This window comes from Anopheles bellator, chromosome 2, assembly GCF_943735745.2.
Source record: "Anopheles bellator chromosome 2, idAnoBellAS_SP24_06.2, whole genome shotgun sequence".
NCBI lineage: Eukaryota > Metazoa > Arthropoda > Insecta > Diptera > Culicidae > Anopheles > Anopheles bellator.
Genome location: NC_071286.1, coordinates 20220008 through 20235602, shown reverse-complemented (window position 1 = coordinate 20235602; position 15595 = coordinate 20220008). Strand labels below are relative to the sequence as shown.

At 49.2% G+C, this 15595-nt stretch overlaps 1 protein-coding gene across 1 annotated transcript in view; it reads left to right on the top strand.

The window, feature by feature from the left end:
- The first annotated feature begins 741 nt into the window (after window positions 1-741).
- LOC131207161 (nephrin-like) overlaps window positions 742-15595 on the top strand; it is a 70251-nt gene continuing 55397 nt past the window's right edge. The window contains exon 1 of the mRNA XM_058199772.1: window positions 742-943. Within this exon, the coding sequence (XP_058055755.1) occupies window positions 742-943 (202 nt within the window). The remainder of the gene's footprint in view (window positions 944-15595) is intronic.

Here is a 15595-nt window from a genome sequence, read left to right as displayed (position 1 = left end):
CAGTGCAAAAGATGAACATTTTTTTGTGAAAAATCAATTAGTTGTAATAGCCGTTTCGAGAAATCTTTCCTGAGTGCATTGCGAATCGATGGAAAGTCGAGGCCTGCTGGGAACCGGCACCACTAACCGCAAGGATATCGTGAACACCCGACGCGCTAATCCCAGGAGCCCAGGAAGTGTTGCCGGGCCGCACTGTTGCGCAGTGACGTCTGTTCGCAGTGGTGGTGTCGTGAAAGTGATCGTTTTGTTCCCCGTACCGGTCAAGTGCTCGTCGAGACCATCAACGTAGCCTCCGGGCGCAACTCCCGAAAGTGTCAATATGTCGCGCTGATTGAAAAATCACATTATTCCATTTTCGTTTGAATTTTCATTTCCCATTCAAAGTGGAGTTCGCGTTTCATAAAAGGTTGTGAAAAGGTCAGCCCCGAAACGCAGTGCTTCTTTGTAGTCCCGTGAGATGTGAAAACTGGCGCTCAGGATGTGAATCGCAAAATGTGCAAAAAGTTACAGAAAAGCGAAAAATAAGTGATAGAAAGAGAGAGAGAGGTTTAAATAGTGTATGGCCAGAGTAAAAAGAGAGCCTTCCCGAAAAACTCCGTGTGTGAGTGTGTTTGTCCTTTTTTATTTCGATTTTAATTTGCTGCCGTCAAAAAACGGAGTGCAAAATTAGAGTGAATCCACCAAGCCCACCGAGGCCGACCGCTGTGTGGTGTTGGAGAGAAAATCAAAATGGCAACAAAAATGGCGCCGAAATACGTGACAGGAATAAAGGCCACCGTCGGCCTAACGACAAAGTTGAGGTGGCGGCGACCAAAGCCACCGCTTCCGGTCACCGTGGCTGCACTGTGCTGGCTGTCGGCTGTCACACTCGTGACCCTCTCCGGAAGGACACTGCTGCTGCTGCCGGCGACGTCGGCCAGCTCCGTGATTGGGGACGAGAACGGTGAGTTGGTTCCCCAAGTTTCACTCTTTTTAGCTGGCGTTTAGCTATTCTTCGGCCACGACCCAGGCGAAATCTACATCTAGTTAAATTTTAATCTTACCCAATCGCTCATCGAATTATTTCGCGGCGGCCGTGCTCAATTCGGTTCCGTAATGGTCGATCCACACGCCACACGAACCCAAACCCGGCGGCCGACGTTACAAATCAGACGGACCAATTAATCATGCTGTCCCTGGATTGGGCCCACCATTTTGGAACCCCGGGCATGCCAAGCAGCAATAAAGTAAAGGCGGCCTTCGCACGCGCGCACAGAGAGAGAACCGTGAAAATTCCCCCCCAAAAGGGTGGGTATCGATCGTCCGAAGATCGTGTTTCTTGGGCACAGACACACCGAGTAAGAAATCTAAGACCCCCGTTAACGTGGTGTGGCCAATCTTCTATGTTTTCAAAACAAAAAGTCAACTGAAAAAACAATTAACTTTTCGCTTCCGGAACGAAGACTAGTTTTACCAGTTTTGTCAATCTGATTTAATTGTCTCCAGAAATCGAATGCCCGAAAACGGTGCCCCGGAAGCGCCAGCGCCCGGAAATCGCCTGTCAATCGTAATCCAATTGCACCGTCGACCCTCTTCAACCGACACAGCGATCCCGAAACGTAAAAACACTCTCTAATGACCAGCGGCAATCAGAGAGGTCTCGGAAAAAGAGTCCAAAAAACATCCCAAAAAGGACCAAACAATGTAACAAACTGAAACGAAAAACTAATGTTGCCAACAAACACACAGCCACAACCGAGATGCCACCGGACTCTCGGCTAAATCCCGGATCACCCCCATCGCAGCAGGTCCGACGACGGCTATCAGTTTCCGCATCGATCCGCCGTTTCAACGCCGGGCCGCCAGGCCTTCGTGGTCGTCGCTGAAAGCGCTTCTCCGCTTTCGGCACGCGACCGGCCAACCGAAAGGCGATCCCTTGGGGAAGGCCACGGAGGCGAGCATGTCGTCTTGTTTTATGCTTCGTCTGCCGAACCATAGCAGCGGGCAGCAACAACAACACGCCGGCCATTCTTTTCCGATCGAACGAGCCCAAAGCCTCGCGATGGCTCGGGCGGCCAACATTAAGATCGATGGCAGCGTAATCGAAAGATAATTCCCTTTACTGGATTTATCCCTCCGGCTGGTCGAAGGAACGGTCGTGGGGCGCGGAATTAATCCCATTTCTTCCGTACTGACCGGTGGGCTCTGGACTCTGGCCTGGGCAGAGCGACTACTTCCGCTAAAAGGAAGGCACCACCGCCAAACATAAGTGCCCCCGAAAATCCCGACGAAGACTGTTCGCTTTACTGCGCTCCACAGTTCTTTTGACGGCTTAGCCGGGTTGAAATTGCCACAGAGCAAACAGAGAACCTTTGGCAGCGGCACGAAAGGCGCTATCGGATCCTGTGGGAAAATGGGAGATTCTCGTTGTTGTGCACTTCGCAGTCGCGGTCTCAATCGAATTGGATAGAGTTTTCCGTTTCCCACAATCCCGTGCCATGTGCTGCTGACTGACACTGTTTTGTGCGGGCCAAAGTCCGGACGTCATCCGGTTTGTCGGATTGAAGCATTGTTCCACAACAATGACGGACAGATCAATCGGAATGCCGTGGATCGCACTTGGCGAAAGAATAGAAACTATCATCAAATTGGTGCACTTAAGCTGCGGCCAGCGTTTAAGTTTCTTTTTCGAAACCAATTAATCCATTCGGCGATAAGATATGGAGACGAATAGAAAATAGACACAGACGCGTAGATCGATGGGAAAGTCCCATCCGACAACCGAATTAATAATGTTTTCCACAATTCGAAAGCTATTGAGAAACAAATTCATTTGCCCTTCATCTGATACCTGGCCCACCAGAAATGGTGGACGTGGTGGGACCTCTAAATCCAATTAAAATATTGTATTGGTTTATAACAGAAGATTCCCGAAGAAACCCGGCCCGAGTTCCCGAGTTTATCGGCCTAAATGATTAGAACAAAACGGTTCGAACGACGGCCGGTTCATCCGGAGTGCTTCAAAGATTGAAGGCCGGTTTTATGGACGGTTTCATGGCAGGGTCCGCGCGCGAACCTGAGCCACCTGCGCGGAGGACCGTGGGGTCCAAGTGTCGGTTACGGATATTCCATAAATAAGGCCCTAGAACCGGGCTAATCCCGGGATGAAAGCCGGTTGCCGCTCGTAAACAGCTCACCTTCGCGGGTCGGCCACGCCGGCGGCCAGTCTCAAAGACAGTCCGCCCGTACGTGATGAAAGCTCCGCTCGGTGAAAGGGGTTCGCCGAAAGAAATGGGACCGTGAAGATCGTCGGACCTGAAGAATTTGCTACCAGCATCCCCGGGGCGGGTGGGGACCGAAACCGGAGAGCAGCATAAGAAATCGTCCACTGGCCAACGGAGTGGAATTATGCTTTTTTATGAGCCAACTCCAGGTTGCGTCATCCAGCCGTGTGTGAGGAAGATCAAAGATCTTCGAGCCTGGCCCTGGCCAGCAGCCGTTCATGACCATTTGATGGAGTCCAGCGCACGGCACAAGAACCACTTCCAGGTCCAATGGAAAAACAACAAAAAAGAAATGGAGTCGCTTGAGTATCGACGAATTGGCACCGACCGACGGGCCAGGATCAGACAGCAAACCCCGAACCCAGGTCGTGCCGTGGAACGTGTCAACAAATCATCATCATCATCTCGTCGTTGTCGTCGCCGTTCATTCTCATCATCTAAACCCTGTCCCCGGTTCGGGTCAGTCGGTGCGTATCGCTGGGGATATTTCTTTGCTTTTTATTATTATTATCACTCACCGGACGATGACGCCAAGGATGCCGACGAAAAGAAAATTTAATCAACAGCCTTTTTCGGTGATTTTTATTGATTTTCTCCCGGGAGTAAGAAAATTCAGGCATTAAAGGAACTCGGGGCGGTCGGTTCTGCGGTGGAAACTGATTGCTGGGAGCCGTTGGCAGTCAAAAGATGTCGACACACACGCACGCACGTGCGTAGTAGTAAATCGCTTCGGTTACGCCCGGAATATTGTGGGACATATTTTTTTTATGCTTTCCCCCGTTGAAGTGTACCCCGTTGGGTTGATGAAGACAGCCTCACTTCCTGGAAGGTTTGGACCGAGGGGCGACCGACCCGATCCGAGGACCGAGTGAGAAGTGAAAAGAAGCAGCTCATGAAATGCAAACCCGTTTTCGGTTGTTTATTGGGATCAAACGGCTGACCGATCGAAAGCTGGCCTTCATGAAGGATAATACTGGAGCTGACTTTGGGAACTAGGAAATGAAGCAGCCCCAGAGAGAGAGAGAGAGGGACCGAGGGACCGAGGGACCGAGGGTGTTGCGTTTCCTTTCTTCAATTCTCAAGATATACCGGAGCCAGGGCAGGCCTTAGCATATCATTACGATCGACGTGTGGGAATCAATAAAATCGATCCCCGGGTAGGATCTTGGGATCTCACTGTGACGGACCGAAAGCCTCCGAATAGATGGACGTGGAGATTAGCATCGTTCTTCTGAGTAGTGAAACCGCCCCCAGACCTTCGCTTGGTGGCGCACACTCGCGTTGGCCAAAAAACTCTATTCGCTACGTCCTTCGCCTCGGAGGTGCGTGTCGGTGCGGTATGCGATCAATAGGTTGGCACGGTTGGCGATCGGCGTTTTGCGTTGGGTGGGGCTTGTCATAAATTATTTGTCTGGGGTTATGAATTCACCAACCGATATTCGGTGGTTATTTATGTCCCGTCACATCTGAAACATTTGAAACGGACCGCGAAAGCAGCGGCCCGCATCCCGTCCATCATACGAATGGATGGGCCGCCGGCCAGGGCCTTATGTCGATGGGGATTTGGGTTCCACGGCCGTCGTCCAACATTGATCTGTTATGGCGAAATACGCAATCTTCGCCGGTCGACCGGAGCGATGGACCTTAATTTGCCGCACTCGAAGGTAGCATCTTTTCACGGTGTTTCTACACTCTGTGTGGCCTATGGCTTCGGGCATCTTTGTGATTGAGTTTATGGTCCACGTTTTGCATATTTTGCTGCCGATTTATACGGGACACGATTTGAAGAATGTTGGCTTTTTGGTTTGATATTTATTAATTTAATTTTTAAATCATTTGGACTATGGTTACAACTTACAGCCTCATAACAGTTGGAGGTAGGAAATTGTGTCGAAGGTGTCCTAAATGGATAAAAGGAATTTAAAAAACCCCTAATAATAAAAGGAACCATCGGAGCGGCTATTTTTGGTCACCTAGCCCGAAGGTTCAAACGACTTAAGATCACCTCGTAAGCGACACAAGAAACGATATCCAGGTGCTCATAAGGTGCTGGTTGTATCACCTAAAGCCACTAGACTTAGTTTAAAAAATTCACTTCACCGACCTACTGATCGACCTCATATTCAGTCCATGGATAGATTTATAGTTTCTTTCCCTTAGCTCATGTGGCAGGACGTTTCATCGTCATTTTGTTGTCCAAAAGCACCATATAATGTGGCCCGAAATATGCCTCGCCCAATGCTTCCACAATCGAGGCGGAGCGGGAAGCGTTTCACGTGCTCCAAAAGAACCAAACCTCCTGTCTGTCTGCATGTAAAACTGTGCATACATCGCGTACCTTCACGGGGCTTACCTGTCAGCCTGGAACACCGCGTTCCCATTTGCCGCGTTGCATAATAAATAAAACAATTTCCGAACACTCGCGTACGCGAAGTGATTATCAATCTCGTCCGACCGCCAGTACCGGGGCTTGTTATCCTTTCCGGGCCGGGGGTCCTTCCCGAAGAAGGTGTACTCCAAAGCCCCTCCACCCTTCAAGTGACCCACATAATACGCTCTGCTGGCACGCTGTTTATCGATTGGGCCTCGCCTCGCCTCCCAAAAGAGTTCTGTCGGGAAATTCCTGTTCCAAAACAGAGAGCTCCCGATTCGTCCCGCAGTTTCCTTTTTTGCGCCCAAAACTATTTCCTGGAAATTTTACCGGTGGAAAATCCGTGGGAAGCCCTCGGAACAAAAACGACCAGCGATACGCATCCCATCAATCATTCACGCGAAAGTCGGCGCCGTGGTTCACGATTCGCCAGTTACTTGCGGGAATGCGCTTTTCGCTGTAAATTCCAAATCAATAGCGGATTTGGTGGGGAAACTTTTTCCTCGTCTCAGCGCAAATCTGGCAGCGTGGATCTGGTAGCTTCAAGTTCTAACCGACCACTGGGCACGTTGATTGAAAATTCTGAAAATGGCCACCAGCCGGCATTCAACGGCGCTGCCCATAAGACGTGGTAATCCTTTAATCGACTTTCGATATTTTACGCATCGCGCATTTCAAATGTTGTTCGGGATGTTTGAATCCTTTGCCACTTCCAAACTTCTGCTGTCAGCCCGGGACGTTGGAAATTTCCGATTTTTGTGCAAATAAATCTTCACCGCGGAGTAGTCTGTCGTCCCGCTAATTCCCTAACACCATCGAAACGGGGCACACGGCCCAAGGATAATTGAAACGCTGCGCTGCAGTTGAGCCAGTTCGTGGGCGCGTGCGAGTGCGCTCCCAGCGCGTTTAATGGTGTACATAAATCTAATGTCATCGGAAAGATTTTCGTTCCCAGGCCGCACGGCTCGCAAACTTCGCTCGTTATGTTCCGCTCCAGCCGGAACTTCAGCAAGAAGTTCTGAGCCCTACTGGTGCGCACGGAAAGCCGAAACTGCCGGAAGACACACTTCCAGCGTTCGGGGTGGATTCACGAGTTCCCGTCTGGGGCTCCTTGTCACGGTACGTGCGCCCCGCAAGCGGCACGTTTCGGACGGGGAGCTGAACTAATTTAAATTGCACACCGGCAACTGGCCGTCGCTTACATTTCGATGGCCGCGAGTGAAGGCCCCTCGCCAGTCACACTTTGGGAGCGAATGGCACCAACGAGGGTCGTACGGCCTTACGATTCGCCTTGTTCCGTGCTGCAGCTGGTAAGATACGCGCGCGGCCTTACATTAGCGCGCGTTAGCCACTCGTCCACTAGCTGGAGCGCCGTACTTCAACTCCACGCGGAAGACGAGGAAGAATCCCAAAAACAAATAGAACATAAAGGGCCAAACTTTGTAGATTTTCGTCGTGGATAGCGGGAACTTTCGCTTCCGGTATCATTACACTCTCGCTTCATCCGCCAAGAACTGGGAACGGCGTGACTCCCTAGAGTTCTTCCAGGTCCCACACGCGCTCCGTACACATTCTTTGCGCGACCTTCGGCGCTCACCCGACTTCTTTCCGATTGTTGCCTTCGTGGAACGTGGAATGGTGCCCAAGAAGCCCCGAACGGGGTTTGCCCACCGGAAATGCCTTTCTTTTTCGAGGGTAAGCATCGACGTCCTCGGCGGCCAGTAGAGGAACCGTTTTGACAACCAAACCCAGGTACATCCTGGGGTCTGAGCAAGCACCATTTAGTGAGTCATGTGAGACGTGTCCGAACGCGTGTGTATTTGAATGGTTCACTTTTATAATGATACCCGGTCGTGCACTAACGTAATTTGTATTAAATTTTAATTCTAACAATCCATGAATCGTCAATGACTTCCGTTTTAGGTCGTGTTGCGACGAACTACGATCAAATCAATGTCAGTGCTGCACGTGCAGTAAGTTGGCGCCCGTCCTCGTCCTTTTGACCCAGTGCACTCCGGTAGTGCGGACACGGAAGTGGCTTGTTGACCTCACAAACACACGCGCAACGAGGCCAAGTAGAAGCATCTTCTGCACCTTCCGTCGCTCGCCAAGTGGTTGTTCTTTATTTCCCGGCCATGGGGGGGCGCTGCTGCGCCAGAAGAAAGCAAATCACGTTCGAGCGTTTGGAGCGTGCAAGATGCGGTAGATTAGACAGGGCAGCGGGTGTAGGTTAGTGGCGTAGACATAACAGGAAGTCCGAGGACCAACCCATTCTGTGGCTGGGTGTGTGCGATGAACGGATAGAGTGCGCTCCACTCCAGTCTTTCGATGCGGAAGAAAATGTTGATGTGCCCGACAAGGTATCCGAACGCAACCTAGCGGATCCTCAGTTCTCAGGACCGTCGAAGGGTATGGCTTCGAGAGTTCGCAGTATGTGCAGCTAAATTCTCGTTGAGAAAGTATTTCAGCGTTGGTGGTATCGTGGTTGGTGCATGTGGTCCGAGAACGGCACACGGGGAATTCGTACCACTAAATGGTAGACCATAACTCATGCCAACTTGTAATCGCCCATCGGAAATTATTTAAATAAACATTACGCACCACGATGATTTATTTTGTGACTTTGCAAATCCACCAAGACTGTTGGTTGGGATTTTGTAAGTTGGGACTTCGATTGCGAATCAAATTTGTGCTAGATCTCTTTGGGATTCTCGGGGGAAATATTTCTAGGAGTTTAAGACTCAGCTAGCGTTGAAGTATTAGAATGAGTAAATTGATCCAAATCCAAACAACCAAGTTTTCAGTCTTTTTGGAATCAAAATGGATGTCCTTGTCATCAAACACTTTCAATATTTATAACATTTTGCAAAACATACCAAAGATATCCTACAAAAATGTTTAATACTCGAAAATTTGGAAGATTCGATGGACGAACAAAACCGATGGGAAATTGCTTGTTTGCGTCATCAAGATAAAATGAACTCCTGAATAGCACCTTCTTAGCTCTCCATTTCAACTATAAAAAAATCTCTAAACTTTTAATTTTCGGACTTAGACTAGACTGCGAAAAGAGTGTGCTTTATTCCTGTACACAATCCCTGTTCTTCGCTAATTCCCTGTCCATGGCGGTGAAATGGCGGCGATTACCATTCACCAAAAGGGTTCACCAGAGTCCACCAGAGGATGGATCTCGCGAAGACGCATCACCATAAAACCCTGCCGTTCAGCGAAAGCGATGGCTCTCGAGTTTAATTAAGATCCACGCTGATTCGTTCCGATTAGCAGCACCGGCAGCAGCACGGCGGGTTAATTGATCGTACACCAGCAGCGGCACTTGGTCACTTGGAGCAGAGTGCCTTCCACGACATATGGTGTATTTCTTATGCAATAAAAACGTCGCGCTCGTTGATCGACGGCCCGGGCCCGGCCCGGCGTGCGAAGAGCGGGGTCGCTGTCCCGTCTGGGCAATAAATTCCCGGCCGGCACCAGCAGAGTTGATGGTTGTTCAACACGCGTTGTAATTATATGCTTTCAATGTTTTGTTGCGCAAAATGGCGCAACTTTTGATGACGCACACAATGCGCCGCCGCCGTCTGGCTGCAACACTACTTCCACTCGGGTTGGCTTCGCCGGTAATTTAATTCATTATCAAGCTTTTGCGAACTACAGAGCGTCTACGAGTGGATCGGTGTGCCTTTTTTCCGTTCGGTTGGCCTCCGAAGTGGGCTCAGAAATAAGGCTACATCGGAGTGAATCAGCTCAAATGCACTCCGCTGGCTGACTGCGTGTAATTGTTGATGGCTAAGGAACCAGCGCCCTAGCGGCCGTTCCTGTTGACAACGCAATGTGCCCTCGCCCTGCAGCCCTCTTGAGGAACCCCTTGGAATGGCATGGCGGTCGGTGCAAATATACGCAACTTGTCTTTGTTGTGTGACAGCAACATTAAACCACTTCAGCATCCCATCCAGGGCCGCGGTGCGTGTACTGATGGGTTCCGCTTTTATATGCTCGGAACGGAGGTCCTTGTGTGATACAAAACCAACCCTGAATTTGTCTCCTTGCTCGCTGGGCCATGCCGTAGCCCACCGAGAGTCGAAGGATGCATCATTATTTTAATGCTTTGTGAGCATGATAGACCACCCTCTTGCGCGGATGAAGGTTAAGAGTCTGCGTGTGTGTGATGGAATGAATAAAAATGAAAAAAAATCCCCAAGGGATCGAGAAGTCAACGACGACGACGACGATAAAGAATGTGTAACGGTGGAAGTTTTAAAGGATTCCTGTTACCCAGCTGCGGTGACGATAAAGGTGCCATCAACGATAATAAGCGCAACGCAAGGGCTCGCGGCCAGGCGCGGAGCGAGCGTTTGACACTGCACTCGAAAGCCACCTCCGTCTTCGGCCCGGCGCAGGTGCTGGCAAGCACTTAGCAAGGGCCGGGACAGCCAGGCACCGAGAGGAAGAGGAAAAACCCGGACCGGCTTCCGATAGGGCGAGATTTGCCGTGTCTCGGAACCACGGAAGAAAAGGCCCGTGTGCTGTGAATTGTGGTCGTTCGCACTTGAAAGGGCCCCGGGGTGGTGGCCGCAGTAGGGATGCAGGCGCAATTGCCATTGTTTTCACATCATCGTCGGTCGGTTGGATCGACCACTTGAGCTCGGGCATCCCGTGGTCACAGGACACAGGACGATCATGCTGCCACCGGGAGCGGAGTATCCTTTCGTTCCGAGGCTCGACCGAAAGCCGCAGAAGCCTCAGATGCCACTATCTGGCCATCATCGGAGTCATTGAAATTCATTTCCATAGCGCCCGGCGGCGGCGGCGGGGGCGGCACTCTATCAAAAGACGACTTGTAAAGCTATTCCCGTGTGGGTCGTCCGTAATGGTGCGAGGTGCTGGTGTTTGTGTGGCCCAACCGACACCAGGTCCAACGTTCAGAAGCTGTAATCTAATGAATAATACAGCGCCGTACATTGTAGTAAAACTCGACATTAGATTAAACTTTTGAAAATAAGGGAAACCCATCGCATAATCACACACATAACGGGTCGCTACATTAACATATTAGTAATGGAAAAATAACCATATTTCAGGACTCGTTTTATTTAAATAAATGTCTGTTATGTTAGTGATAATGTAGGATAATGATAACAGTCTGTAAATATGATATTCTATAAATGCTTCCATGTTTAATCCTTGATCCTTGATGCACCTGGGCGGGTCATCAGAAGGTGTCCTTTGTCAGATCTGATTGTTTCAGTTCATCGATCGTCTTCTAGTTTCGATCCACTCAGCAATATCGCCGGCAAAATATAATCATGCTTCATCAGTTCTGAAACGCAACACGTCCATTATTGCGCTCACTGTAAGCTCCTCTGTCTTGATTCTCCTTGCATGTGGTTTTGAGATTTTGTTCTGTTTAGTATTAAGTGTCAACCCGTTGACTTGACGTGAATAAGCAAATAAATACTATTCTATAAAGGTGACTAGTTATTGAAGCCTTGTTGATCTTCATCGTGTGCTGAGAGCTCATTTCACCTGTAATGAGATGTAACTTCTCATGGTAAACTAATCGTAACTCAATATCATGTGTTAGTCAACTAATTTCTCATCGAACTAAATATTTTGGGACGAAGATGAATGCCATAGTAACAGCCGGCCTCCATATTTTTGATTTGTTTTTAATTGCTCGTTTCTTTCATCAGGATAAGGGTTATCAACATTTCATCACTCCATACAACATTTAACAATCCTGTATCGACCGTTTTGCCATAAAAAGTCAATTTAAAATCCTTTAACAAAGGTGCAATTCGATTTTGCATAACATTGAGTAGCTTTTCTTATCCCTCAATAGCTCCCGCTGACAAGACAACATATTCAACATCAAACAATATCATTTTAAAACATCAATTAACCTTAAACATCAATAGCTAAAGTTAGATAATTTAATACCAATTTATTAGCAAGATATGCCAAAGTTGAAGAGGAAACGTTAAGTCAATCTGCCAAAAATTAGCAAAAAGTAATCGTAATCTAATCGCAAAGTTTGAAATCGTAACCAACCGAGCAGTAAAACGATTTCCGCACGTCACTTCATTACCAAGCCGGGTCGGGATTTGTTCATTTTCGCACCGAAAGCAAAGTTCTAGCGACACCAATGCTCGCTTAGCTTACTACATCTCGGCCGTCAACGGCATCGCGGCACTGTTGCTCCTTTGGAGCACCTAGCAGCGGCCACCATAATTAATTCCTGGTTTTCCATCCAATCTCTTGCCGTTCGCCGCCAGTGGCCCACTTTCATCATCAATCATTTTATCCACGCCGACAATCGGCTGCCCGGCACACCGGATGCAAATTCGGGCGCTGTACCTATCTCCACATCCGGCAGCAAACAGGAGGCCCGGTCCTGGCGTCCTACGTACGGAGGTACGCCCCGGTACGCCATCGGCCGTCCATCGCTCGCCTGCTGGCTCTCTGTTTTTGTGGGCAGGTAGACTTCAAAATAAATTACGATAAACAGACCGGGGCTGGGGGCCCCTATTCGACCGGCCAGGGCCATGAATCCAGCCCAGAAAAAGGGGGTAAAGTTTAAGTATTCGAACATCGCAAAGTTTTCCCAGCGTCCCCACTGCGCCCTGTGCCGGGAAAACTTTCTGCCCTCGCTCTCGAGTTTTTTGTTGTCCTAACTGCGCAAACATTATCGTTCCCTCGGCACGGCCCTGGGTCCACCTTCTTCCGCTTCTTCGGCTTTCTGCGCGGTCCTCTGGCACTTTTTGGGGCCCGATTACTGGTGCCCGCGCTGTGGTTTGTGGGAAACAATCGATAGTTTCACCGCACTGCCGGGCTGGGCTGACGTGGCTTGGACTTTGTCCTGGACAAAGTTAATTCGTTTCTTGCTCCTTCGTTTCTGCTGGTTGAAGTCTGCTGGGCTCTTTTCTAGGGCCGGGCGCGCGACTTGCGTGTTCCCAACTTATTAGCATTCATATTTTATGCCTGACCTCTCCGGACTTCTTCTTCTTCTTCGGCGAGGGGTCCACTTTATCCACATTCCCGTTCCTGTGCCATGTGATTATCCTAGTGGCAACTCGTGACATGTTCCCCGGGGTCCTCCGATGTCATTCCGTTAGCCACATGGCCTCAAATAATTGATTCAATTAGTTCTCCACCGCAGCGCACCAATCTGAAGCGATCAGATGTCGCTGGGTTTTGTGATTTTCCCGCTCCCTCACGGTATTCCCGGTCCTGGTTCACAACTTATGCCTTCACCGCTCGAAGTCACATACGGGAAAATGGGTTCGATTTTTCTGGGAAAATTCATTCTCCTCGCAACGACGGGACAGACGTCGAACGCCAGCCCAAAGCAGAACCCGTTCACGGTCGCCGCCGTGTCCGTTGACCCCGACGTTCCGACGTTACTCCGGTGTCATTAATGAAGGCTCTGGTGGCGCTCGGGATGCAACCGAGCGATCCTCTCCAGAGTCTCGAAATAAATTTTACGACCCTCACACGAACCGAACCGCGCAGTCGAGGAACGGCGTTTTAAGATTATCGACCGCGGATAATATTCCTACGGACGGCATTCGGGGGACGGCAAGAAAATCAATTAACCCAGGACCGTGGAGCCAGACATCTCAATTAACCAAAGCCGCAGAAGCTGGGAACCCTCCGTGGCCCGATCGACGTGGGTTCGATCGTGAGTTCGCTTTATCCATTTCCAGCAGGACCAGGATGCGGTTGCAGTTATCGGCTTTTGTCCCTTCGCTTACACTTCCGTCGCGACAGTCGCTTTCTGCTCGTGACGAAAGCAACTTGCTTACATGCCACATTTTAAACCTAGCACTATTTTCAGAAAAAATCAGACCCTTTCTACTTATTCCGAATGGGTAACCTCCGACAGTGAGGGGAATGTGAACGAAACACATTAAATGCATCATCAGCGCAATGCGATTGCCGCGGACAAATGATCAGTTCCGAAGAGGAAACGAAAAGCAAAACTCCAATCACTTGACGTGTGGGGCTTCGCGTTGCTGTTGCTGAGTTGCCCACGATGGTTCTCCAGTGCGCGATGCTCCGTGGAACGTCAAGAGGGCGATGCTTGAAGCTGCCAGCAGCCAGCCAAGCCCGAGTGGAAGCTCATTTTTGCTTCTGCTGCTACTGGTGTGCCGGAGAGTGGAGCATAAAACGTCATCAAGTGTCACCGGGCACGTCGTGGTGGGTTGGCGATAAAAATGTTCCCGTATTGGAATTAATTACGGTTTTGAGCGCTTTTTGTTCTACGCTGTCCGCGCGCGGCTCGTCAAAGATGCACACTGCAGCGCAGCGTGCACTTGCAAATAACGCGTCCTCTGAAAATGGCCCTCGAAACGTGGGCCCTCTCAAGTCAGATGAGGGGCTGAAGTTGTGGTTGTGATTTCAAACGAGTGAAGTTTGCACGTAATTTAAATTTAACATCAGTTGTACCCATTTTGGCATAAATTCCCGACTTTCCATCTAATGCTGTTAATGATCAGAAGGGATTGGTTCAAATTAACTGATCTGCGTTTTCCGCACCCTTGGGACCGTCATAAGCATTGTTAATTATTTTTATGCCCCCGACGGGGCCGATAAATTTATTGAGTGCAATAAAAATTAGCCACGAGCCACGTTAGGGTGTTGAAGGCCCGGATGATGAGCCTGCAGCGCTGTGCAGCGGAAAATCGATGGAGCTTTGGAGCTAATTAGTTTAACGCAACCCATTATCGGCCGCGGTACCCGTCGCTCGAATCTCCGCCACGTCTTCGCCCCGTCTCTTCATCACCTTATGCTGCTGGCAGAATGTTTCCGAACTCTTGGACCGGCGGCCCACTTTGGGACGCAAATTAAAATTGATTCAATGACAACTTTCGAACCGGTTCGCTTCTCGCCCATCGCAAGATTGGCCACACCAAGCGCTACTAAACGGCTCACCTTAATGTTGTTCCGCGCTCGCAAAGTTGCGCTCATAATTAGCGGCATCTTGTTGCGCCGGTTCGTGTAATGTGCCCTCTAGTTGATCCCTCCGTTTCATTTTAATTAGAGCCGGGCGATTCCGGGCGAGAAAAATGATGATATTCAATGAATGAACAAGTTTACCCGGGCTCAAGAATTTGCATCCGCCAGTTTTTTTTTTGCCAGAACAGTTTATGTTTTGCATTCGTTTCGCATTTCGCTCTTTCCGGGCCAATTAAATTACGAACTGTCGGAGTCTGGCGAACTTGCGTCTGGCTTCGTCGTCATTTCCGTTCAATTAAATCATATGGCAAAATCACACTCGAAAACTTTCGTGGAGTCCGTGGATTGCGCACAGATATCGCGTTTAATGGTGATAAATTTCCGAGTGACACTTTAATGAATTATTTTGTCGAACGGCGAACGCTGCGCGCGTAAATAATCGATATCGCCCTCGAGGGAGTGGTACTGTAACAGAACGACAGCCCGAGAGCCCCAAGAGTCCATCGCTCTGGACTGCGGTTCATTTTAAGGAGCTCGCTTAGAGCTACACCAGCAGAGCCAGCTTCCTTCCTTTCGCGATGTGGCTCGCGAAACGACGATTAATCAAACGATTTCAATTATCGCCAGCGATCGATCCCTTGTTTCTGGAAGTTCCGATGTGCGAAGAAGCCAAATCAAATAGTAGAGAGGGATGGTTTTAAAAATAAATTTATACAAATAAACGGAAGACCTTCGAACGTGTCCTTCTTGACTAACGACATATTTATCACAATTCAAGAATTAAGTTCGTTGAATGAATATTTTGGTTTTAATTTTAGATTTTGTTACACTCTCTGACATATTAAAATGAAACTCTCTGAGATATTATATCCAATACTAGTTTAAGGTTTAAATTTAAAAAAATAATCTAATCAACATAGTTTTCCCCGGAACGGATGGCGTAATTGTGCCAACCCGAGTGACTACATCGAGTGTGAAATCGACATTTTCT